Source organism: Microtus oregoni, unplaced genomic scaffold (genome assembly GCF_018167655.1).
Source record: "Microtus oregoni isolate MIOR12 unplaced genomic scaffold, Mior012 000025F_ref0000491, whole genome shotgun sequence".
Classification (NCBI taxonomy): Eukaryota; Metazoa; Chordata; class Mammalia; order Rodentia; family Cricetidae; genus Microtus; species Microtus oregoni.
This window is the reverse complement of record NW_024543084.1, coordinates 9572936-9596591: the sequence shown is the minus strand read 5'-3', so window position 1 is coordinate 9596591 and position 23656 is coordinate 9572936. Positions and strand designations below refer to the sequence as shown.

The following is a 23656-nucleotide window of genomic DNA, read 5'->3' as shown; positions in this document are numbered from 1 at the left end:
CGAGCGCACATTACGCACTTCCGGCGCGGCTGCGACAGCGCGCCCCTGGCGGCTACTGCGACGGCGGCAGCGGCTGCGAGGGGACAGCTCCGGCTCCTTCAGTGACGGGCGGCCCAGCAGACAGGAGCCGGGGCGGGGCGGCGGCGGCCAGCGAAGGAGCGCGCGGCGGCCCGGCCCCGCCCCTGGTCCTCCCGCCAGCCCCGGTGACCTTCACGGATTCGGGCGGCCGGCGCTGGCTCCGGCGGCGGCGCGATGTTCGTGCAGGAGGAGAAGATCTTCGCTGGCAAGGTGCTTCGGCTGCACATCTGCGCAGCCGACGGCAGCGAGTGGCTGGAGGAGGCGACCGAGGACACGTCGGTGGAGAAGCTCAAGGAGAGTTGCCTGAAGCACGTAAGGCCGAACCCCTTACGACCCCGTTGCACCGCTGCCTCCTTCCTGGAAACCAGAAACTTAGACTCCTGTCATGGATTCCGCCCCTGAGTCCCATCTCCACCTACTCCCCAGACCTTCGCTTCTGCCTGGGACCCGACCCCGGGATCCTTTGTACAGCCTGCGGTTCCCAGCCGTCGCACCTCTGGGTCCGGTCGGGACAGCTCCTGCCGCTCCTTTTCGGAGCGAGCCGCAAACCTAGGAGAGAGTCTGGCTAAGCTGATGGGCGAGCTTTATTTAATTTCTGCAATATCTTGAGGTAGTGAAGGCAACGAGTGAACGGAGACCGGGAGAGAGAAAGAAAGGGCTCATGGTTTCCTAGTATTGGGGCTTGTTTGATGTTGGGATGAGGTTTTTGTTTTACATAAGGTTTCCCCAGAAGCTGAGAAGTAATTGGATCCCTTTATTAAGAGAGCCCGCTTCTTGCCCGAGAGCCAGCTACCAGGAGCCCCTGGCCTGGGCCTGGCTCTTAGCTGTAGTCACTTAAAATAGTCTCAGTCTGGGAGAAGTCCCTGGGCTTCTGTTTTCTCCTGGGGCAACAGTTGATTGAGTGGGAAGGTCCAGGACTAGGATCTCCTCACCAGCAAGTGGCCTTTGTAAAGTTTACTTACATGCTGTGAGCTTTGTACTATGGTTAGCTTTTTGGTTTTAGGTAGTTCAGTCTTGGGACTAATTCTTGAAGCCTCTTTGCCTCTAAACCGCGCTCAGTTAAAGGTGAGAGAGATGCCTGTTAGATCCCGTGGCCTATGGAAACACTATACCTGACCCGATTGGTGCCAGAATTCATATTAAAGGTGGCCACAACTTTTTCGTGGAGACTCTGGGAAGTCAGGGACCTGCAGTGGTAGGTAGTGGAGCATTGTGTTGCCTCTAGTCTTCAAGTTTTTGTGGCAGCTCCTTGGAAAGGGTAGTTTAACATCTCCCTTGTGGGGTCAATCTGTAATGTCAGGTAGACACCAGGAGATCTGGTTCAAACCCATGCTACTGCACAGATACTGGGTAACCATGGGTCTTGGCTTCTGTGGTTCACGTCAAGAAGGCTCACATGAGCAAGGGTGAGATGTATTTAGACTGCTTTCTTGTTTTTCTTCTTCTTTTTTTCATTTTGGAAACCAGAACATTTATTTTATGACAGATTGAAATCCTCAAGATGAACTAGATGCTGCAACAGCTGCCCTCTTGGGTTTAGGGGTTGTCCCTTCACGGAATCCTTGTCTGAATCTTCGATAGACAATTTTTAGGTGCCTCATCCGCCCAGTCCCGGCAGTGTTTCGTCTCTTAGCCTTGGCACTCCAGTTATACTTTCTCTGGTGCTTGGCAGGGTAGCCGCATTTGCCACAGGTACACTTCTGAAGGTGGTCGGCCTTAGAGCCACAGCGGCGGCACAACGTGTGCATCTTGTTGCGATGCTTTCCAAACGATGACGTTCCTTTCGTCATCTTGCTTCTGCTGCCCAGGCCAAAGAGACCGGAAGAGCTTGTTTTTCTTCTTAACAGGTTCCCAGGGTCTTGCTATCTAGAAAACCCACAGGGTCAGCACAAGTGACAAGGTTGGGGACTCCTTGGGCATCTAGACTGCCTGGGCATTTACCTTGTCTAGTTCTGTACTGTGTCCTCTACCACCTGGTTGGGTTCCTTGGGGTTAAACTCGGAGTGACTCTGAAGCCCGTTTAAGGATTGAGGGAGCCAGTGAAAATGTGTTGTCAACCCCAAACCACATCAACACGGGATGTCCCCTCCACTAGTGTGGCATTTTGCTTAACTTACTAATGGTGTGGATTTACATCAGTGTGGCAATATTTTATGAAGGGACTGGGAAATGATTTGTAAATGCTTACTAGCAAATTTCAGGAACAGTGGGGAAAATTAGGCAACTGATTTTGACATGGTGCTAATTATTTGTGATATTTAGCATTTCAGTTGGTGTTGTAGTTACAGTATTTTGAATTTGTGGGTCTTTATCCTTCTTTAAATTGAGATCTTATTCCACTCTGCACTCTCCAGGTGTGAGGATACAGCGTAATAACAGGACTGGAGAGCGGAGGCATCAGTACTGACCCACGTCTAGGCCCCGTCATCTCCGAGTCACAAAGCGCTCATCAGAAGAGAGGGTTTTCCAGTTGTCCCTGCCTGTCTCCCTGGAAACCTATCCGTGCACATCACGTTTCTGTCTTGACTTGACTTGCTTTCTGCTCTACACACTTGTACTGGCGTTGTTATTCCTGTGATTTCTCTTCTTTCTGCTCTACCAGAGGGGTATGATTCAGTCTTTCAAACTGTTCTTCCACAGTGCGGCTGGAAGTCTACTGCTGTATTGAGGAGTCTTGTCATTGTAGTTCTTAAAGAAATGGATTTGTTTTCTGCCTTTCCGGTTTTTGTTTTATCCAAAGTGACTTCACCGTGGTATACCCCAGCCCCCATTGCCTGTGTCTGGGAAAGGGACACAGTAACCCTCTTTTCTAAAGGGGGTTAGTGGTGGTGTGGTGTGATGGAGCTGTAGTGTGGAGGAAAGTGCCCGTATGAAGCGCAGAACAACTGTCCCAGGTCCTGTGAAGATGTGCTGTACCAGACACAAGCATGAGGAGCCAATGCAGACACCTCTGGGATATATGTATGTGAACATGGAGTTTGTGGTGGTGTGTAGTGTCATGACCTATGCTTATGTTTATGTCTTGGTACTGGTGTGTTGACATGCTTCAGAATACAGGTTTTTTTTTTTTAATTGTGTTTCAGACTAAATTCTGAACTTGACAAATCCACTAGGATTAGCTACAGATTTTTTTATTATTATTATTATTTTTTATTTTTCAAGACAGGGTTTCTTCGTAGCTTTTTGAGTCCTGTCCTGGAACTAGCTCTTGTAGACCAGGCTGGCCTCGAACTCACAGAGATCCGCCTGCCTCTGTCTCCCGAGTGCTGGGATTAAAGGCATGCGCCATCACCGCCGGGCCTAGCTACAGATTTTTTTTTTTCATTTTTTTAAAAAATATTTATTTATTTATTATGTATACAATATTCTGTCTGTGTGTATGTCTGCAGGCCAGAAGAGGGCACCAGACCTCATTACAGATGGTTGTGAGCCACCATGTGGTTGCCGGGAATTGAACTCAGGACCTTTGGAAGTGCAGGCAATGCTCTTAACCACTGAGCCATCTCTCCAGCCCCCCTAGCTTCAGATTTTTGAACTTCAAAGTGGCCCACTAATGGAAGCAGAAGGGGTGTTATACTCTTTTAGTTGCTGTGACCAGGTACTACATAAAAGCATCTTAAGGGATGAGTTTATTTTGGTTCATTGAAGGAATGCAGTCTTTATGGCAGGGAAGATGGCTCTGTGGTGATGGGAGCTCGAGACTGCTTGCCCACTTATCTTTAGATCAGAAAGCAGAGAGAGGGCAGTGCTGGCCCTCAGATGGCTGTCTTCTTTTTATTCAGTCTGGTCTTCATCCCATGGGATGTGCCATCACATTCAGGATTGATCTTCCCCCTCACCTAATTTTCTGTGGAGAAGCCCTCAGTGTCACCCAGAAGTACACCTTGTTAATGCTCGACATTAATAGCAAACAGCCATTCCTAGGTTCAAGTTCACATTTTCACAATGGTGAGCATGTGGGTTGCTGTAAGGTAGATTCCATGTTATATGCCCATTAATTTTAACAGCTTTGTTTGTGTGTGATGGTCTACTCTTCAAAACTGTCTTCAATCTGAGTCTGATGGAAGATTCTAATTTTCTGCACTTCCAGGATCTAGAGGGAAACTCATGCTTCAGTTTTTTTCTTCTCTTCTGGTTAGCAGCCATATGTAGAGGTTGTTGAGTGTGTGCATCATGGTATCAAAGGCCTGACAAACCCTATGTCCCAGATGTGCTAAGTGGCCCGTTCTGGGATGGGCCAAAGCTTCCTCCAAGCCTGTGTCTCAGTCTCTTTCAGTTTTAGAAAGTACTGATGAGCCATCTCATTGGGCTTCCTGGACTTCTTCCTTTTTTAATCTAACACCAAGGGATCCATAGCAGCAAGAAACAGTTACAGCCTTGGTCTTGTTCTGAGTTTGGGGAGGGGCTGCAGCTGACTTGGCATGATGTGTGGTACCTGGGCCTGGGAAGGCTGTATGACGCTGGGCAGTGGTGAACTTGTGGAAACTTTTACCGGTATACTTGTGAGTGTATCTGGTGTTGAACACACAGGCACAGTGAGTCCCTGTCTTTGTCGTGTGGCACTGGCAGTGTGTTCTTGGTCTCTGTCTACATGACAGTCTCAAAGGCAAGAAGGACTCTCTCTATCCTTGGAGATGGGTGAGTGCTGGGGCCTGGCTGAGATCGTGAGCTATGTTTACCAGGCCTCTGCCTACAGTTTGTGGTGGAAGGCTGGAAGGGGCTACACAAGCCTCCACTCAGTACGTGAAGTCACTTGTTGTGAGGTAGCTTCTCTGGTCAGGGTCCTTTTGGAGATGCTGTCTTCCTCAGTACTTCTGGTAGTTTGCTTTCTAGTTCCTGCCTACTCCTCTGCCTAACACTGTTTCTAGGTTTCTGGTGCCCTGGGGGCATAGACACAGCTGTGAGCCCCCTGGTCTGCTGTAAGCTGCATCTGGAATATGGTAGGATCTTGTGTTCCCAAACTCTTAGCCATCCTAAGAGTCTACTCTGGGCTGGTGATAGGCTTAACGGCCTGGCAGGATCAACGCCTGCTAACATCTCACTCATCTTTTTATCATGTGTGCAGATTCTTTACTGTCGTTCATGCTTTAACATCTGGACTAGGAAGGAAACACTATAATTCCATTGGCTGGGGACATGACTCAGTCAGTAAAATGTGTGCCCTAGAAGCTCGAGGACTTGGGTTGGGATCCCCAGCACCCATGTAAAAGCCAGTGGCAGCAGCACATTGTAATCCAGGCATTGAGGTGGGGTGGGGTGGGGCAAAGACTAGAGGATCTCTGGAGCTTGTTGGCCAGTCACCATAGTTGAATTGATGAGCCGGGTTCAATGAGAGATGCTGTTTCAAAAAATAAAGTGAAGAGTAGTTGAGGGAGACCCCCAACATTAGCCTCTGGCTGTCAGATGCTTGTGGACACATATATGCACACCCACATGAAACATATATACACTACACACATACACTATGCACAGAGATAGGGAGAGAGGGAGGGAAGGAGGGATGGACACAGACAGACGACAGACACAGAGACAGAGAAGAAGCCTCAGTAATTCTGGGTGTGGCTTGAGGTGTTAGGCCCTATGTTACTCCCATCACAATTCAATTTTGTTTATAGATATGTGGCTTGATTCTCCCCCCAGGGTGCTCATGGGAGCTTAGAAGACCCTAAGAGTGTGACCCACCATAAGTTAATACATGCTGCCTCAGAGAGGGTGCTGAGTGACACCAAAACTATCTTGGAAGAAAACATCCAGGACCAAGGTAAGGAGGCCTTGAGAGGTAGTATCCACAGAGCATGGAGCCTGTGTCCCAGTGCCACCCACATGGTGCTTTTCTGAATCTAGACAAAAGCAAGAGACCAAATTGACTCTGGTCTATTTATTTATTTATTTTTTATTAAAAGAAGTGTGCGTTTTGATGTACTTGTGAAAAATAGCAAAAATCTAAACTGAACAACTGGCAGACATCTGAGAAGCCAAAATAGAGTGTTACGTTTAATCCTGTTTTAAAGAAGAAATTCTGGAGCTTCTGGGGCTTTATTTTTCTATTGGACGCACTCATCACAGTGGCTATTTCAGGGTCCGAGTGAGATTCTTCTGTTCTGCACACCCACTTCTTCATTCATACGTGACTCTGGGAGAAAATTTGTTTTCTGTATGTTATTCAGATGTGGACTTCAGGCTGTCATCCTTTATGATTGGCTGTGACTAAAGCTCAAAATGGCATGGACGGTGATTCCCCTCCCCCATGATGAACTGTGGACTGGCTCCAGTTCAGGTTGTTCAGGCTTTAGGTCAAGTTATAGATTCACAGAGTTTTAGGACCAAGCTCTTGAAAATAAGGACGTTGTGTAAGATGTCACCCAGTGCTCTGTATGGTTCTCAGGAATGTGCTGTGCCTACCTCAGAAGCCACAGGTCATCTGTGATGACCCAGTGGCCACTTCAAAGCTGAGGAGGGAGTGCTGGCTTGACTTGGGGGGTACCAGAGAAAACCCCTGACATCAAGCATCCAGCACCATTCTTGTGTGTCGTGTGTGTGTGTGTGATATCTCACTATAGCTTGGTTTGCCTAGAACTAATTATATAGCCCAGGCTGGCCCCAAACTAACAGTATCCACCTGCCTCTGCCTCATGAATGCTGGTATTAAAGGTATGCACCACCATTCCCAGCCCTTTTACTCTGCAGAGGTGTGTGTCCATGTATGAATATGCATGTGGGGGTCGGGTTGACATCACTTTATGCACTGAGGCAGGGTCTCTTGCTAACCCAGAACTTGTCTATACAGCTATTCTGACTAGCTCGTCTCTGCCATGCTTACCTGTCACTCACGTGGTTCTGAGTGAGTGGGGATCTGAACTCCAGTCCTCACTCTTCTATAGAAAGGCCTTAAACTACTGAGCTATCCCTCCCGACCCCCTTCTGGTACCTTTTCTGTCATTTATGGCTATGAAATGGTAACTACCTTCATAGATACAACTGTTATATTTTTTTCTAGATGTCTTGTTATTGATAAAAAAGCGTGCTCCTTCTCCACTTCCTAAGATGGCTGATGTCTCAGCAGAGGAAAAGGTAAGTTTCAAAGTTTGGAACTAAGGGCTCTTTACTGGTAGGTGTCTCTTGTGCTTCTGACTTCAGAGTGCTTGGTTTATTCCCTGGGCCTGTATACTCCCTCTAAGGGGTCCTTCATCGTGACTGAGCCTGTTCTGCTTGAGTGTGTTCGTGATTGGTGTCTAGTGACAGAGAGCTGCCATGGCTCTGGAAGCAGAGGAGAGCGAGGGCACCATCCTTAATGGGTGCTTCCTCCTGTGCTCCAGTGTGAAGTGCCAGTGTTGATCTGTCTTTCCCTTCTCCCAGAAGAGTAATATAGAAAGCTGTAGGTAGATATATCTGCACATAAAGAGCGGGCATGCACATGCATTGGCCTGTGTGTGTATTGCAGTTATGTTGAGTGCAGTGTCCTGGAGTTTATGTTAGAGGGTGATCTGATCTGTGGCTTGCGCCTTCGCTTTATCTGGGGCCTTAGGAAGGTACCCACTTTGTTGTTTGCATAGTGACTGCTCCAGAGCCCATCCTTCAGCAAGGTTCTCTTACGCAGTGCAAGATGCATCCTGAGCATAGCTTGTTTCAACACCAGACCACACACCTGTGCTTGGTGGAAAGATGATATTTTAAAGATTAATTTTTAAAACTTTTATTTGTGTATTTGTGTGAGTCTGTGTTTCTCTGCCTGCAGAGGCCAGAGAATATATCTGATTCCCTGGAGCTGGAGTTACAGCTCCTGAAGTGGGTGCTAGGAACTAGACTTAGGTCCTGTGGAGGAGCAGCAAGCATTCTTACCTGCTGAGCCATCTCTCCAGTCCCAGGATGTGTTCTTAAAGAGCAGTCACCTTTGTTTAACACCTTGTCCTGTTTCAGGAGTCTGTACTTTCTTTATATGTGCTCTGAGTGCCAGGGAAAGTGTTGTCTCAGGGAAGGATCAGGCCAGCTCTTGGGCTGGATCCATGGCCTGATGCAGATGAGCTATTTTGGAGACTCTTCTGGGGCCAAGGATATGTGAGGGCGCCTGGGATTCACTCCCTCCTTATCTTTGGCCACCTGGCCGTGGTGGTGTGGGTGTGGGTACTGACAGGCAGCAAATGGACAGCTCCATCCCCCTTCACCAGACAGATCCTGGGCCACCCCTGCTTTCCTGAGCCAATGGCAGAGCTCAGATTACAGACTTGAAACTCCTATAGCTATTAAGAACATAGTTCTGATCACAAACTGTGTGGCTTACCGCTTGCTTAGAGTACTTACTCAGAGTATGTGGCTAGTAACTTGCTAGAGCTGCCTTGACATAGTATATAACTACAAAGTGAAACATCGTGGCATTATTTAAAATTCTAAGTAAAAACAATGCAGTTATTAAGAGTCGAAGAGTACTACAAATCTAATAAAAATCGTACTGGACTCATAACTGAAAGTGTTGGGGACAGATCTCAGCTGCCTTGCGCTTGCCACTGAAACCCATCCAGCCCACCTCTAATTCTTTCAGCTCTTATTCTTGGCAGTTCTCTCGCTTCCTGCTTCCTAGATACTCTGCATTCCTTGCTCTTTCTGCCTTTACCAGAGTTAGAGTGTGGCTTCTTAGTGATAAGGTACAGCTCCCCTCCTAGTCTCCTTCCCTCAAGTGATAACAGAAGATGGGGTAAATACTGTTTTCTGTCTACTTATTGTCCTCGTTTGGGTGTTTATTGCTGTGAAGAGATACCATGACAACTACAACTCATTTATTTTATTTTATTTTTTATTTTTTATTTTTTGGTTTTTCGAGACAGGGTTTCTCTGTGGTTTTGGAGCCTGTCCTGGAACTAGCTCTTGTAGACCAGGCTGGTCTCGAACTCACAGAGATTCGCCTGCCTCTGCCTCCCGAGTGCTGGGATTAAAGGCGTGCGCCACCACCGCCCGGCAACTACAACTCATTTAATTGGGGTGGCTTGCTTACATTTTTAGAGGTTCAGTCCATTGTCATCATGACTGGGAGCATAGTGGTGTGCAGATATGCAGCCTCATCTTGCAGGCAACAGGAATTCGCTGACAGTCACACTGAAGGAAGCTTGAGCAAAAGAGACCTCAAAGCCCACCCCCACCATTACTCACTTCTTCCAACAAGGCTACAACTACTTCAACAAGCCACATTCTAATAATGCCACTCCTTCTGGGGGCCATTTCCTTTCAAACCACCATATTCTACTCCCTGATCCCCAAAGACTTATAGCCATAAAATAGTGCAAAAAATGTGTTCAGTCCAACTTCAAAAATCCCCATAGTCTCTAACAGTCTCAAACTTGTTTCAAAGCCCAAAGTCTATTCTGAGATACATGGCAATCTCATAACTATAATCCCCCTGTAAAAATCAAAATAAAAAAGCAGGTCACAAGCCGGGCGATGGTGGCGCACGCCTTTAATCCCAGCACTCGGGAGGCAGAGACAGGTGGGTCTCTGTGAGTTCGAGACCAGCCTGGTCTACAGAGCTAGTCCAGGACAGGCTCCAAAGCCACAGAGAAACCCTGTCTCGAAAAACCAAAAAAAAAAAAAAAAAAAAAAGCAGGTCACAGGCTGGAGAGATGGCTCAATGGTTAAGAGCACAGACTGCTTTTCCAGAGAACCCAGGTTCTATACCCAGCACGCACATGGCAGCTCACAACTATCTGTAATTCCACTTCCAAGGGATCTGACACCTTCATACCAATGCCCATAAAATATAAGTTGGGAAAAAGTATCATATATTTCCAACATATAATGGTACATATAATTCCCAAAATGCAGGGAAGGGAGCATAGTGAGGAAATACTGAACAAGAGCAAGGTCAAAAACCACCTGGGCAAACTTCAAGCAGTGCAGTTCCATGTCTGATGTAAAAATGTGCTTTAGGTCTACAACTCTGTTCAGCTCTGCTGACTGCAACAAATTATTTCTCCTGGGCCAGTTCTACTTCCTGTTAGCAGCTCTCCTGGGCTGTTATCTTACAACTCTGGCATCTCTAACATCTTGGGTTCTCCAAGGCAATCTAGGCTTCAACTTCACAGCTTCAAGAAAAATGGCCTGTCTTTTAGATCTCCATTTAGGGACACCCCTGATACATGCCTGGCCTCCATGGCTTTATTGCATAACTCCTTTCTTCTGTTCTTAACTCTAAAACCAGAACCATGTGACTGAAGCTGCCAAGTCCCGCTGTTTGCTGGGGCTGGGACATGGTCCCCTGGTTCACTTAGATCTTCACCAGCTTTCTGTCTTCACTACCTAAACTGGCCTGGCTTTACAGTGCCGGGATTAAAGGCGTGCCCCACCACACCCGGATCTGAGCTTGTCTTTAGTTTCTTTTCACCAGCTGGAAACTTAACTGGGTGAGGTCTTACCTTGAGGTCACCACTCCCTTTATTCCATTTCTTAATCCTTGAATCTCCCTGAACAGAGGATTTAGCTTCATTCCACTTTCTCACGGTCTTTTTCTCCTCAGATATTTTTCCTTGCTTAGCTTGCTCCTTTTCATTATATATCTGCATTTGAGTTCCCACTAATATCCACATGAAAGCATCTATACTAGGCTGTTCGGAGATTTCTTCTGCCAACAAATTAATACAAAATTCTTCACTTTACTCAGGCAGACTCTTTGGACAATGACAGAAGGCAGCCACTTCCTTCACCAAAATATCATGAGAACAATCTCTAGGCAACATACTAAAATTCTCCTCTGAAACCTCTTTTTTTTTTTTTTGGTTTTTCGAGACAGGGTTTCTCTGGTTTTGGAGCCTGTCCTGGAACTAGCTCTTGTAGACCAGGCTGGTCTCGAACTCACAGAAATCTGCCTGGGATTAAAGGCGTGTGCCACCTCCGCCCGGCCTCCTCTGAAACCTCTTGAGTAAGCCCCCTATAGTTCACATAACTCTTAGCACCTCTGTCTTCCATGCTCCTACCAGTATGGCCCATTAAGCAGTGCTTAAAGCATTACATGGCTTTCCAAACTCAAAGGACCAAACTCCAAATTCCTCCAAACAAACACATGGTCATGCTTATGACAGCAATACCCCAGTCCCTGGTACCAACTTCTGTCTTAGGGTTTCTGTTGCTATGAAGAGATACCATGACCACACCAGCTCTTATAAAGAAAACATTTGTTACTCTCAGTTCCTAGAGGCAGTTTGCATGACCTTCCATCTTCATCAAAGAAGCAGAGATTTTTAGTGGTTGAATCCCCTTGCTGGAAAGAGTGATATCCTTTGTAAGGGCCCTAATGGCCAGTACTAAAAAAAAAAAATCAGTGTGCTTTTTCTGCATTCAACTGTGCCAAATGGCAAAACCCAAGCCCAGGGCTGATCATTCCTGCTTATGTCTTAGTATCTTGCAGTCTTTGGGGGCTGTTATCAGGAAGCATAGGGCTATCTGAGTTCTTTTCTGCAGAATTGGGTATCTTCTTGTCTTGTTCCTTTGGTGTGTCAGATTCGACGTCACTGTGATATAATACCTAAGGAAACATGCTAGTGGAAGAATTTATTTTGTCTTAACTTTTCAGAAGTTTCAGTCTGTGGTCATCTGGCTTTATTGTTTTAGCTATCACAGTGCAGAAACCTGGAGGAAGAGCATAGCAGACAAAAGCTGTTCACTGCATGGTAGTCAGGAGGCAAAGAAGAGTGAAGGAAGGGGTCAGTCCAAGTTAATACTCTGTAAAAGACACATCTGCAACTGGGCAATGGTGGTGCACGTCTTTAATTCCAGCACTTAGGAGGCAGAGGCAGGCAAATTTCTGAGTTCAAGGCCAGCCTGGTCGACAGAGCTAGTTCCAAGACAGCCAGGACTGTGCAGAGAAACCCTGTATGGAAAAACAAAACAAAACAAAACAAAAAGATACATCTTTACCCATTTCATCTAACCAGGCCTTGCCCCCACAGTTCTGCCATTTCCCTACTGACACTTTGAATCTGTCAACAGATTAAATCATTGATTAGGCTTCAGTTCTCAAAGCTCTTTGTGAACACCCTCTCAGACATACCTCAGGTGTGCTTTACTAGCTTCTCTGTGTCTCTCAACAAACAGGGGTAGGTGGAACGTGACTTTGTCTTGGTCTCCAGGCTTGGCAGTCCACATCTGACCTGAACAGAGTGTTACTCTTGGCCTGCTGTGATCGCCTCCTTTCCCTGCTCCGTCTGTCTGTCTGTCTGAAACTTGGGATCTCTATATCCTGAGGAATTGTGGAATTTCATTATGCACTCTGAAATAGACTTTCCCCAGATTCTGGAGATTCAGATGTTTGAATTCTACAAATTGACTTCTGGATCTTTTGCATATTCTAAGACAGGGCCTTGCAGTGTAGTTCTTGTTAGCTTGTACTTCTATGTAGACTAGGCTGGCTTTGAACTATTGGAGATCTTCCTACTCCAGCCTCCCAAGTGCTGGTATTATTGATGTGTGCCACCACACCCGTTTGTTCTGATTGTTCTTGATAATTTCTTTCTTGCTTTCTTTCTCTGAAGCTATTGTTGGCTGACCTGGTGGGCTTGCCTCCTGTGGATTTCCTTGGTCATATCTTGTAACCATTCTGTATCTTCTTTCCCTGGCTGTTTTGGCTCTTGCAGGTGGCACCCTGGTGTGTTCATGCTGGGTTGGTGTGACTTCAGGTTGCTGGTACCAAGGTACCCACCTCCCTTACCTGCTCCCCCTCTTCCTCTTCCTCACTACTTCCTTATACTTCTGGCCTCTGAGAGCCCTGGAAGCTTGTTGGTGCTTTGTGCCTAGATGACTTGTGCCAGTTGCTGAGCTCAATGAAACAGAGACCCTTTTGTACCCCTCTTACTCCAGTCTACCCTGTTCTGGTTGGCTTGCTGATTATGTGAGTAGCTGGGGTAAACAAGAAGCAAAGCGGTAGCAGGGTACAGGAAGGTTCCCCCTTCCCCCTTCTCCCTCCCTTGTTGTTAGGAGCGCTATTTTTTGTTTTCAGGCAGTTCAGCCTCGAAATAACCACACAGAAACTATATTATTTAAATCACTGCTTGGCCCACTAGTTCTAGCTTCTTATTTACTAACTCTTACATCTTAATTTAACCCATTTCTAGTAATCTGTGTATTGCCATGTGACTGTGGCTTACCAGCAAGATTCCAACTGGTGGCTGTCTCTGGTGGGGCTACATGGCTTCTCCCTGACTCTGTCTCCTTTCTCCCAGCATTCAGTTTAGTTTTTCCCATCTACCTAAGTTCTGTACTATCAACAGGCCAAGGCAGTTTCTTTATTCACCAATGGTATTCACAGCATACAGAGGGGAACCCCACATCACTCTCTCTCTTAAGTGCAGCCTCCCACTCTAGGCTTTCAGGTTTCACCAGACTGTTGTTGGCTAAGGCAGAAGTATGGTTCTGGCACCGGTATCCTAGTGCCCTTCAGTAGGTTGGTATGACCTTGTTGTATCCTGTGGGCTCTTGACATTAACTATGGCCCCAATACACCCTTTGTGTGCCTTTCTGGACCTTCTGAACTTGCTGAGTGCTGTTCCCTCTGCTGGTCTGGTTTTCTCTCCTGTTCTTATCTGTGAGCTTCTGCCACCTTCATCTTTACTTTCATTCATGGAGGCTTGGGAGACCTCCGGGCTTCACTGCAGCTGTGTGCTCCTCTGGAGACCTCTGCCCCAGCCCACTAAGGTACCACAGGACTGCCACTCTGCAGCACCAACCTCTCTGTCTTCACCTACATATGGTTTATAGCAGGTACGATCATGTCCTAAGCATCTTTTGGCTTCTGCTTCTAATACTGTGCATAGCACTTTCCAGAATCTCGCCCAAGGGGATCACAGTTAAATCATAAGAGGTTACTGTTCTCCTCGCTTTTGACTGTTGGTCCAGGTTCATTGTCATACTCTTCATGTTCCTGGGCTCTTCTTTCTGACTTGAATCATTTTCTCTGCAGAAGAAACAAGAGCAAAAGGCTCCAGACAAAGATGCTATCCTCCGGGCGACAGCCAATCTGCCTGCCTGTAGCACAGACCGGACTGCAGTCCAGACCACCATGAGAGATGTGAGTACGTTCCTAGTGTGGGGCTAGGGGCATGTCCTGTGGAGTAGCAAGAAGCTCTTTAAAAGTGTTTAGGGTTAGAGTGGTGGCTGACATATGCTGTGGTCCTGGCATTCAGGAGGCTGAGGCAGGAAGATGGCTTGAGCTCAGGTTTGAGGCTAGCTTAGATATTATAGTCATCTGCCATACACACACACACACACACACACACCCCGGAAACAGAACATTCAGGGACTCTTTACTACTTTAGAACTGTTGTACAAATTATAATTTCTCAAACTACAAAATTGACAAGATATCTGTATCACTGAACAGACAGGCAGCTGTAGGGAAATAATGGCTTTGCTCTGAATACAGCAAAGCTTTCAGGGAGGAGTCTGAGCTCCCCAGTCACTTCGGATAAGAAAACTAAGTTGAAGTCAAAAGCCTGCAGCTTCCATGGGCTAATCCATGTTAGAGTATGTGTATGTCTATGCAGGAGTCAGGGAAAGTGGCCAGCATTTAACTTTCAGCGGTTCTGGATCCGTACTGACAGTGCTAGGAGCCCAGCTTCCCTGGGGACTTCTTGAAGAGTTCTATTTGATAAGAGTTTTGTAATTCTTCTGCATTGACTTGGACATGTGGCCCTCCTTGGTTTCTATGGGTCCAACCCTGAGTAGGGTCTCAGGAGGCTTTAGGTTGTTCATGTCCCATCTCCAGGCCCAGTACCAGAGAGGGGGCTGGTGCAGAGAGTGAAGGGGTCTCTGATCTCACCAGTCTAGGGGTTTTGTTTATTAGTGAGACAGAATCTCACTATATAGCTCAGGCTGGCCTTAAATTCGCAGAGATCTGCCTTCAGGTGCTGGGATTAAAGATGAGGGCCAACATGCCCTCAAAGATTTGGAGGGCTATGTCTAGGGTAGAGCTGCAGATCGAATCAGGTTTGTTGGATATTCAGAGAAATGGGATTTTTTTTTTTTTTTTTTTTTTGGTTTTCAAGACAGGGTTTCTCTGTGGCTTTTGAGCCTGTCCTGGAACTAGCTCTGTAGACCAGGCTGGTCTCGAACTCACAGAGATCCGCCTGCCTCTGCCTCCCAAGTGCTGGGATTAAAGGCGTGCGCCACCATCGCCCGGCCTGTTTGTTTTTTTTTAAGACAGGGTTTCACCATATAGGTTAGGTTTCACCATATGGCCTTAAACTTCCAGCACTCTTTCTGTCTCAGCTTTGCAAGAGCAGGGATTCCAGGTGTGCATCACTGTGCCAGGCATGATCTCTTTCCTTATTCTACTGCAGTTCCAGACTGAACTCCGGAAGATCCTGGTGTCCCTCATTGAGGTGGCACAGAAGCTGTTAGCACTGAATCCTGATGCAGTTGAATTGTTTAAGAAGGCAAATGGTATGAGTGGGTCCTAGCTTGTACCTGCCAGTTGTCTGCCCAAGCCTCAGAATGTGTCCCTAGCCCTTACACTAAAAGCAGGTTCTGCTTTTGGTTGATGGCGGGAGTGGTTGGGGGCAGGGGAAGGTGGCTCCTGGCCTGTTATGTGGCCATTTCTTGTGTGTATGTAAGAGCTGATGTTAGGGCTCAAGTTTTCTGTGGCACCAGTAATTGCTAGGAGCCTTTGCAGATGAGCTTATGGGCGTCAAAGAACTTAGGAATCCTCTCATGGTAGGACTTCTCTTTCTTCTCAGCTATGCTGGATGAAGATGAGGATGAGCGAGTGGATGAGACTGCCTTGCGGCAGCTTACAGAAATGGGCTTTCCTGAGAGCAGAGCCTCAAAGGCCCTTCGACTGAACCAGTATGCTTTCTTTCTTTCCTTTTTGGAGCTTGACCTGGGCTTCCCTGTGCTCTCCCCTCCCAAACTCTGATGGAGCAATACTTTTTTTTTTTTCAGATTTATTTTACTTTTTATTCACCTGTGTATATATATGTGTATATGTATACCCCACCCTCAACTCAGGTCTTCTGGAAGAGCAGTATGAGTTCTCCATCTTAACCTCTGAGCCATCTCTCCAGTCTGATTAAGTCATTTCTAATATGTGTGTTTTAAAAGACGCACCTTAGAGGTGGGCGGTGGTGACGCACGCTCGGGAGACAGAGGCAGGTGAATCTCTGTGAGTTTGAGGTCAGCCTGGTCTACAGAGTGAGTTCTTGGACAGGCTCTAAAGCTACAGAGAAACCCTGTCTCGAAAAGCAAAACAAAACAAAAAGACGCACCTTATTGTTGTGTCTCAAGTAGTTTGATTTATGATCCTTTTGGTGTGCATGTGTGTTTTGAGGGTCTCTGTCTTGGACTCCTGGACTCATGCAATCCTCCTGCCTCAAGCTCCTGAGTGAGTGGGACTGAAGGTGTGAACCTCCATACCTAGCTGCTAGGAAAGTTAAAAATCAATCTGTAAGTAGGCCCTGTACCCTCAAATTAGGAGAGCTCTAAGCCAAACTTGCCCCCGGCAGGGCAGTTCTTTCTTAGTCTCTTATTCAGATCCCGTATGAATACTATAGACCAGAGCTGGTCAACGGCTGTGCTCTTTGAACTGTGGACCTAGGACCTAGACTCCTTTATCCCTTTGTTTTGGGCACATGTCTGTGCTTGCCCTGTTGGGTCTTGGGAGTTTGAGGCAAGGGCTGTGTGAAGGTTTCCATCCCCGGAGATCATCTGCTGCTGTTGCTGCTGCTGTTCTTGCGGTCTCTGTTGAAATATGTTGGAGTACATGGGATAGGAAAGTCTCCCGTGACTATCCTGGAGTTTCTTGTCCCCTTTCAGCATGTCAGTGCCTCAGGCCATGGAGTGGTTAATCGAACACTCGGAAGACCCAGCTATTGACACACCTCTTCCAGGCCATGCCCCGCAAGCAGGGGCAGGTGCTGCAGCTACCACCTCCACCTCCCATGAAGCTGCTGGGGGAGCAGCTGTGGGAACTAGTGCTGCAGATGAGGAGGCCCGGGATGAGCTCACAGAAATCTTCAAGAAGATACGCAGGAAAAGGGAATTCCGAGCCGATGCGCGGGTATGTGATGGGGGCCTCCGCCTGAGATTGTCTTTGTGTTGTGTTGTGCAAGGAAACTGGGAGGCCTGGAGTCTGGGTGGGAGTTCCCATTTAGGCCTGGGCAGACTTGGGTCTTCATAAAATTTTCTGTGCTCGGGTTCAGTTGGCTTGTTTCTGCTCAGTGACATCTCCTGAAAAGCTGAGTGTGCAAGCTTCTGTCTATGCTAGAAGTTTGCTGCTACACCTGTTGCTATGGCCTTTGGGCTGGGTGGGCAGTGTCCCGAGAGCTGGAGGAACATCTCGTGGGCTGGCAGTGGAGTGGGAATATGTCATGCTGGCTGACTACTGGACAAGGGCCTGGGATCTAGGATATCTGTTTGCCGTCTATCAGCTGCCACAAGTGCACATTTATGGCCCCACCTGATCGTCGCCACAGGCTGATACCTTCTTGCCTTTGTGTTCTTTAGTCTTTCTCCTGTTCTTGGCTGGAGTTTTGATTCCTCCTTTGGCCTTTCACTTTCTTTCAGGGGGCACATCTGCCCACTCAGGGCACATGCTACCTACTCTTCAGATTTTGGCATGTTGAATAAATGGTTTTCTCAGCGCGTCAGCTGTGGCTTGTATTTTCCTTAGTAATCCCATTGGCTAGGTTGAGAGATTTCTAAAGATAAATGGGGCTTTAGTTGTGCAGGGCTGAGGGAAACTGGCAGCTAGGGCCTGTTTAGTTAGTTGTCCTGGTGCAGTCATGTGCAGTACCAACTGCACTTCCTCTGACTTCTGTCCTTGCTCTGCTCTGGCTTTAAGTAAAGGTCCCAGTCCCCTTTCCTACCTCAGGTGTGCCAAGTGTGATCCATTGCCTGTGACTGACTGAAACAAACCTGTACTGCACGTAGTACTGCTCCCTGGTGGGCAGTGCCCTCTGGTGAGGCTGACCGGCTTGTTCTTCCCTCTTAGGCTGTCATTTCGCTGATGGAGATGGGCTTTGATGAGAAGGAAGTGATTGATGCACTCCGAGTGAACAACAACCAGCAGAATGCTGCTGTGAGTGCCAGCAGATTGCAGCCTGCGCATCTAATGTCGCCTTTACCTTATGTGGCATGCACTGGGAATGTCCCTTGTCTCAGAGTTTCCACACATAGTTGGTGGTGGCACTTTTTATGTGAAATACTAGGGCAAATGTTTCAAACAGAAACTGAGAAAATCCTGGTCCCACAATGCTTTTGTGTATATATTCTGTGAGTTATTAGCTGTTAAGATCAAGTTCCATAGGATGGGTGTGGTAGTGCGAGCCTCCAGTCTCAGCACTTGGGAGGCAGAGGCTGGTGGACCTCTGAGTTCGAGGCCAGCCAGGGCTCCACAGAGAAACCTTGTCTCAAAGAAACAAAACAAACAAACAAACAAACAGAAAAGATCAAATACCATGCCATGAACACACAGTGGCTGCTAACAGGTTCTCTGTCCAGGGAGTACTGTGTGATGGGCCTGTGGCCTCCTCACGTGTGTGTGGAGTTGAGGCTCAGACACCTGAGGCACAGTTTTAGATCCAGACTTCCCAGGATCATTGGCTGTGGAGAGATATTGTCATAATGAGGTTTCTCTCAAGTAAAGCCAGTGTTAGGGACTATGCTGTGAATAGGGCCATGTCAGTGATCAAATTGAACTGCAATGCTAGCTCTGCTAAGAAAACAAGGTTGATACTTCCTTCTGTCTCTATCCTGACTGAATGTGGACCAGGTTTGTTTATGTTAGGGCCCCTTCCTGGTATTGCAGCAGCGGGGGCTTGTGGAGAACCACAGAATTGGACAGGTAAGCCTCAGGTGCTTTGAGAAGGGACTAACTGCTCCTCTGATGTTCTTGGTTTAGTGTGAATGGCTGCTAGGGGACCGGAAACCATCCCCTGAGGAATTGGACCAGGGCATCGATCCCAGTAGCCCTCTGTTTCAGGCCATCCTGGACAACCCAGTGGTGCAACTGGGTTTGACAAACCCTAAGACATTGCTAGGTATGTGTGTCTACTTAGACCAGCTTGGGTAGGGGACACGTGGTGGGTGGGTTTCCTGCCACAAGCCACAGGTACCAGTGAGAGGTTTGGGCACTACTAGTGTGCCATGCAGATTGGCTTGTGCAAGGCATTTTAGGCATTTTAGCTATACTTCTGAAAGCCTGGTCCCTGGAAGTTGGGCTGTCTTGGTGGGATGGGTATCTGCAGAAGGTCACTGGAGAACGGCAGAGCAATGGTCTGAATGGGGATAGGAGATGAGGAGATGGTGTGTTTCGGCTTTTGCTTATTATTTATAAGACACTTCTTTGATAATTATTTTAACTTGTGATATATATTTATATATTAAAAATTTGCCAGTTGGTGGTGGCACACCACCACCTTTAATCCCCGCATTCAGGAGACAGAGACAGATCTTTGCGTTTGAGGCTGACCTGGTCTACAGAGCTAGTTCCAGGACAGCCAAAGCTATGCAGAGAAACCCTGTCTCGAAAAACTTAAAAAAAAAAGAAAGAAGAAAAGAAATAAGAAAAAAAAATCCACATAATGGGGCTAGCAAGATAGCTTAGTGGGTAAAAGAGTATTTGCTTCTAAGTCTGAATTTGACCCTGGAAATCACATAGTAAAAGGTGAAAACTGACTTCTGCTTGCACACTGGCACGTGCATTCCCCCTAAACAAACAAATAAATAAATGCCAAAAATATAAATAAAATCTATACTTTTAAAAAGTGACAGAGCTAAATAGCCTTGCATATGGCATTCGTTTGTCAACAGTACAGTGAGCCAGTTTTAGTGGTCATGTCCCACATAGCTGTCATCATCAGTGTCCTCAGTACTTCTCCGGGGAATGTGTGCAGATCGCTCAGGTCTCTCCTAATAGAGCATAGAAACAGATGTGGCTTACCCGGGCAGTCCCAGAGAAGGACAGCCTAAGCTAGGAGTGAGACCCTGTCTCAAAGAAACAATAGAAGAAGCACAGTATTGCTTATACTCTCTAGATTCCTTTTGGCTTCTAATAATGTAACATAAAAGCCAGGGGATTGGCTGTGATTCTGACTTGTTCAGGGATGATGATAAAATGGAAAACTCCATATGCATTTGTGTAATGCACATTTTTTTTCTTGAAGTTTCGTGTTTGTTTGCTTGTTTTTTTTTTTGAAGACAGGGTCTGGCTATACAGCCTCCTGAATCAAGGTGGGCATTTCCTCAGAGTTTTATTCCTGTGAGTGTAGAGGACCGACCCATCCAATCCCTACTTCCTCTGAGCCTTCACATGTTGTTCCCATACATCACCCATTCCCTTGCATACAAGAGTGGCCATGACCTTGAGGGCCTTCCTTCCTGGGCTTTCCTGTAGGATTTGTTTTGGCCACTCTTTTATACCTATTTTCTGTCACTTGTCCCTGCCTTATAATGTGGCATCGCTTTTTAGGCTACTTCTGTGGCTTACTGCCACTATCTCCTCCTGTGATGTGTACTATTCCATGGGCCAGAGATGACTGTATCCTGCTGTCCAGTGGTACATGGGTTTTTTCCTTGCCTTTAGGACCTTGTTGCTGTCCCTCATGGGCTCCTGTGGGCTGGGCTTCCAGAACCAGTGGTGAGCACAGAAAAGCTCCTGCTGCCTGAGCCCAATGTGTTTTGTGCTCTCTGATCTCCGATGGAGTTCAGCAGCAGTGTGTGACATCACAAGAACTTCTATGTCTTCATGTCTCTTTTCCTTCTTTTTCTCATTGTTAAGGAAGCTTTCACATTGTGAACACAGGCCCTTCCTAGTTTACTGTGTATGTGGTCCCACTTGTGGCTTCCTATCAAGTAGCTTTTGGGAACAGAAGTCCTCTATTCCTTGAACTTGAAAGGTGCCTGTTATCTTTATGTTCAGAAAGACATTTCTCTTAGGTTATTGGAGCGTTTTGTAGTTTCTTTAAGTCCATCACTTAGCGGAAAATGTGTGTGTGTGTGTGTGTGTGTGTGTGTGCGCAGGTGTGGGTTGTAGCACATGTGGTGTAAGGTCCAGAGTTTGCCTTATGTGTTTGAGCTGTGTTGTTGGTGTTTCTGTTGTCACTGGTCCTTCCACACTGACAGCATCACTCTCCCAATCCTTACCAGGCTCTGAAGTAATAAGGGCGGTGGCGGGGCTGCGTCCCCAACACCCCAGCCGCCTGCCCGGCTAGCTCAGTTGGTAGAGCATGAGACTCTTAATCTCAGGGTCGTGGGTTCGAGCCCCACGTTGGGCGCCATATGAAGTAATAGGAGCGGCGGCGGGGCTGCCTTCCCAGCACCCCGGCCGCCTGCTCGGCTAGCTTATGCCCCAAAATAATTACACAGACACTGTATTCTTTTAAGCACTGCTTGGCCCTTTAGCTCTAGCACTTACAGGCTAATTCTCACATCCCGATCAACCCATCTCTAATAATCTGTGAGAACCGGTCTTACCGGGAAGATTCTAGCCTAGTCCATCCTGGGTCGGAGCTTCATGCCGGGAGCGGGGCATGGCGTCTCTCTCAGGCGTCTGCTCCCTAGAGGAGAGCTGTCAAGTCTCTGACCTCACTTCCTCTTCCTCCCAGCGTTCTGTTCTGTTTTCTCCTCCCACCTATCTTCTAACCAATAAAATGGGCCAGGGCAGTTCCTTTATTAGCCAATGACCTTCCTCCATCAAGGCTCTTTGTGGCTTTTTTTTTTTTTTTTTTTTGGAATTTCGAGACAGGTTTCTCCGTAGCTTTTGGTTCCTGTCCTGGAACTAGCTCTTGTAGACCAGACTGGCCTCGAACTCACAGAGATCCACCTGCTTCTGCCTCCCGAGTGCTGGGATTAAAGGCGTGCGCCACCACCGCCTGGCTCTTTGTAGCTCTTAAGAAAATAATAGGTGCTGTATTGGGATCTGACCAGAGGACTGTGTGTGTGCTGGGGATCCAGGGCCTGGCATGCTAAGTACACACTCTGATGAGCTTTCTTTTCGTTTGTCCCTGAGGATCTTGCTGTGTGGAGGCAGTGGGTTTTAAGGTACATTTGGTCAGATAAAAGAAACTCTCCATTTTAGGTGCTGGTGTTTAGCCTTGTGTTTTTTTTGTTTTTTTTTAGATTTATTTATTTATTATTATACAACATTCTGCCTCCATGTATGCCCACACACCAGAAGAGGGCGCCAGATCTCATTACAGATGGTTGTGAGCCACCATGTGGTTGCTGGGAATTGAACTCAGGAACTCTGGAAGAGCAGCCAGTGCTCTTAACCACTAAGCCATCTTTCCAGCCCCTGTTTTTTTTTTTTTTTAAGACTATTACATATATATTTAGCTAGTGTTACCCTTTCTTCCTTTTCTGAAATAAGCCACCTGGAGTAGGTGCCCTTAGTCTGCACCTGGTGTGTGTGTGTGTGGTGGGGGGTCTGGGTTAGGACCCAGATACGTGAACTGCTCCTCACAGCAGCAGCCTGTTCACAGGGCAGGGTGCCCAGCATAATGGGACTGAGTTGCCTGCAGCAGTGGCACATGGCTCTCAGCCATGTCTGCACTGCAGGCTGCTCCATTGTGAAGTACTCCTGTGAAGGTCCAGCCTTCCATGATGTGTTCCCTGTGCTTGAGCATGGAGGTTTTTCCAAGCTGATGGTACAAAGGGTTATGCACATGGCCATTTCCTGTGGTGTCTGGAAATGGGAGTTGCAGGCTGACTTGAGTCTTGCTGGTGGCTTTCCAGAGTTGATGTGCACTGAGGGACTGTGAGCTGGAGTACTATGAGCACACAGGCAGTCCGTGGCTTTGCCAAAGATGTGAGCAAAGGCAGCCGACCACCCTGCTGAAGGGCCATGGGCTGTGGGTGCTCTGATCACACTGTCTACCTCCCTGTTGACAGCCCCCGAGGTCTGACCTCTCTTCTCAGATCTGTTTGGTCAACAACTCAGGCACTGTGTTGGCTTTTAAGGGTGAGTGCTAGGGTCAGTATTGAGCACTTTGTGTCCCTGCCCTCTATCACTACAGGGCCACTGGGAAAGGCTCAGTGTGCCCATTGGTTTTGGGTGCTGCCACTCAGCTCTGTTGTCTTCCCACAGCATTTGAAGACATGCTGGAGAACCCACTTAACAGTACACAGTGGATGAACGACCCAGAGACGGGCCCTGTCATGCTGCAGATCTCTAGAATCTTCCAGACACTGAATCGTACGTAGGTGGTGCCTACTGTGCTCCTTGGCTGTGCAACCTCAGCAGCCTCCGAGGCAGTGGGCACAGGGCCCAGCCGGGATCTTGCCTGGATCACAGCTGCGGTAACTCTCCATCCCTGACCTTACTGCTTATCACCTTCTGCCACATGGCTTGAAAGCTGCAGTCCTAGCTTCTGCCAGGTGTTTACAGGAAGTGGCTCTTGCACTGGGAAGGTGAACGATTGCTGCCCCCTCCCCTCCAGATGCTCTGCTGGGCTCCTGAAGTGCTACTTGAATTGACCCTTAGGTGTTTGCTTGTGGAGCCCACTGTATTTTAAAGACGGCATGTTCTGATCCAAAGTGTTATGTCAAGTGTGCTAATTTAACCAGAGTGACTCACAGATAACTTTAATAAATAAACCCTTTTCCTATT

At 47.4% G+C, this 23656-nt stretch overlaps 2 protein-coding genes and 1 non-coding gene across 4 annotated transcripts; 2 read left to right on the top strand and 1 right to left on the bottom strand.

Moving 5' to 3' along the window:
* The first annotated feature begins 54 nt into the window (after positions 1–54).
* On the top strand, positions 55–23656 carry Ubac1 (UBA domain containing 1). 2 transcript variants are annotated; one of them, XM_041675255.1, is made up of 10 exons: positions 55–390; positions 5719–5839; positions 7076–7149; positions 14015–14122; positions 15393–15495; positions 15789–15897; positions 16864–17107; positions 18041–18127; positions 18950–19088; positions 23135–23656. In XM_041675255.1, the coding sequence occupies exons 1-10, from the start codon at positions 253–255 to the stop codon at positions 23248–23250; spliced, it is 1239 nt and encodes a 412-aa protein (XP_041531189.1). In that variant the 5' UTR covers positions 55–252; the 3' UTR covers positions 23251–23656. The 2 variants fall into 2 exon arrangements, with proteins under 2 accessions (XP_041531189.1, XP_041531190.1); XM_041675256.1 differs by lacking the exon at positions 23135–23656 and adding an exon at positions 20633–20730.
* Positions 1575–1868, bottom strand: LOC121463144 (60S ribosomal protein L37-like). Its single transcript, XM_041675257.1, has one exon. The coding sequence runs from the start codon at positions 1866–1868 to the stop codon at positions 1575–1577; it is 294 nt and encodes a 97-aa protein (XP_041531191.1).
* Positions 21251–21323, top strand: Trnak-cuu. Its single transcript has one exon. It is a non-coding gene; the product is annotated as a tRNA-Lys (tRNA).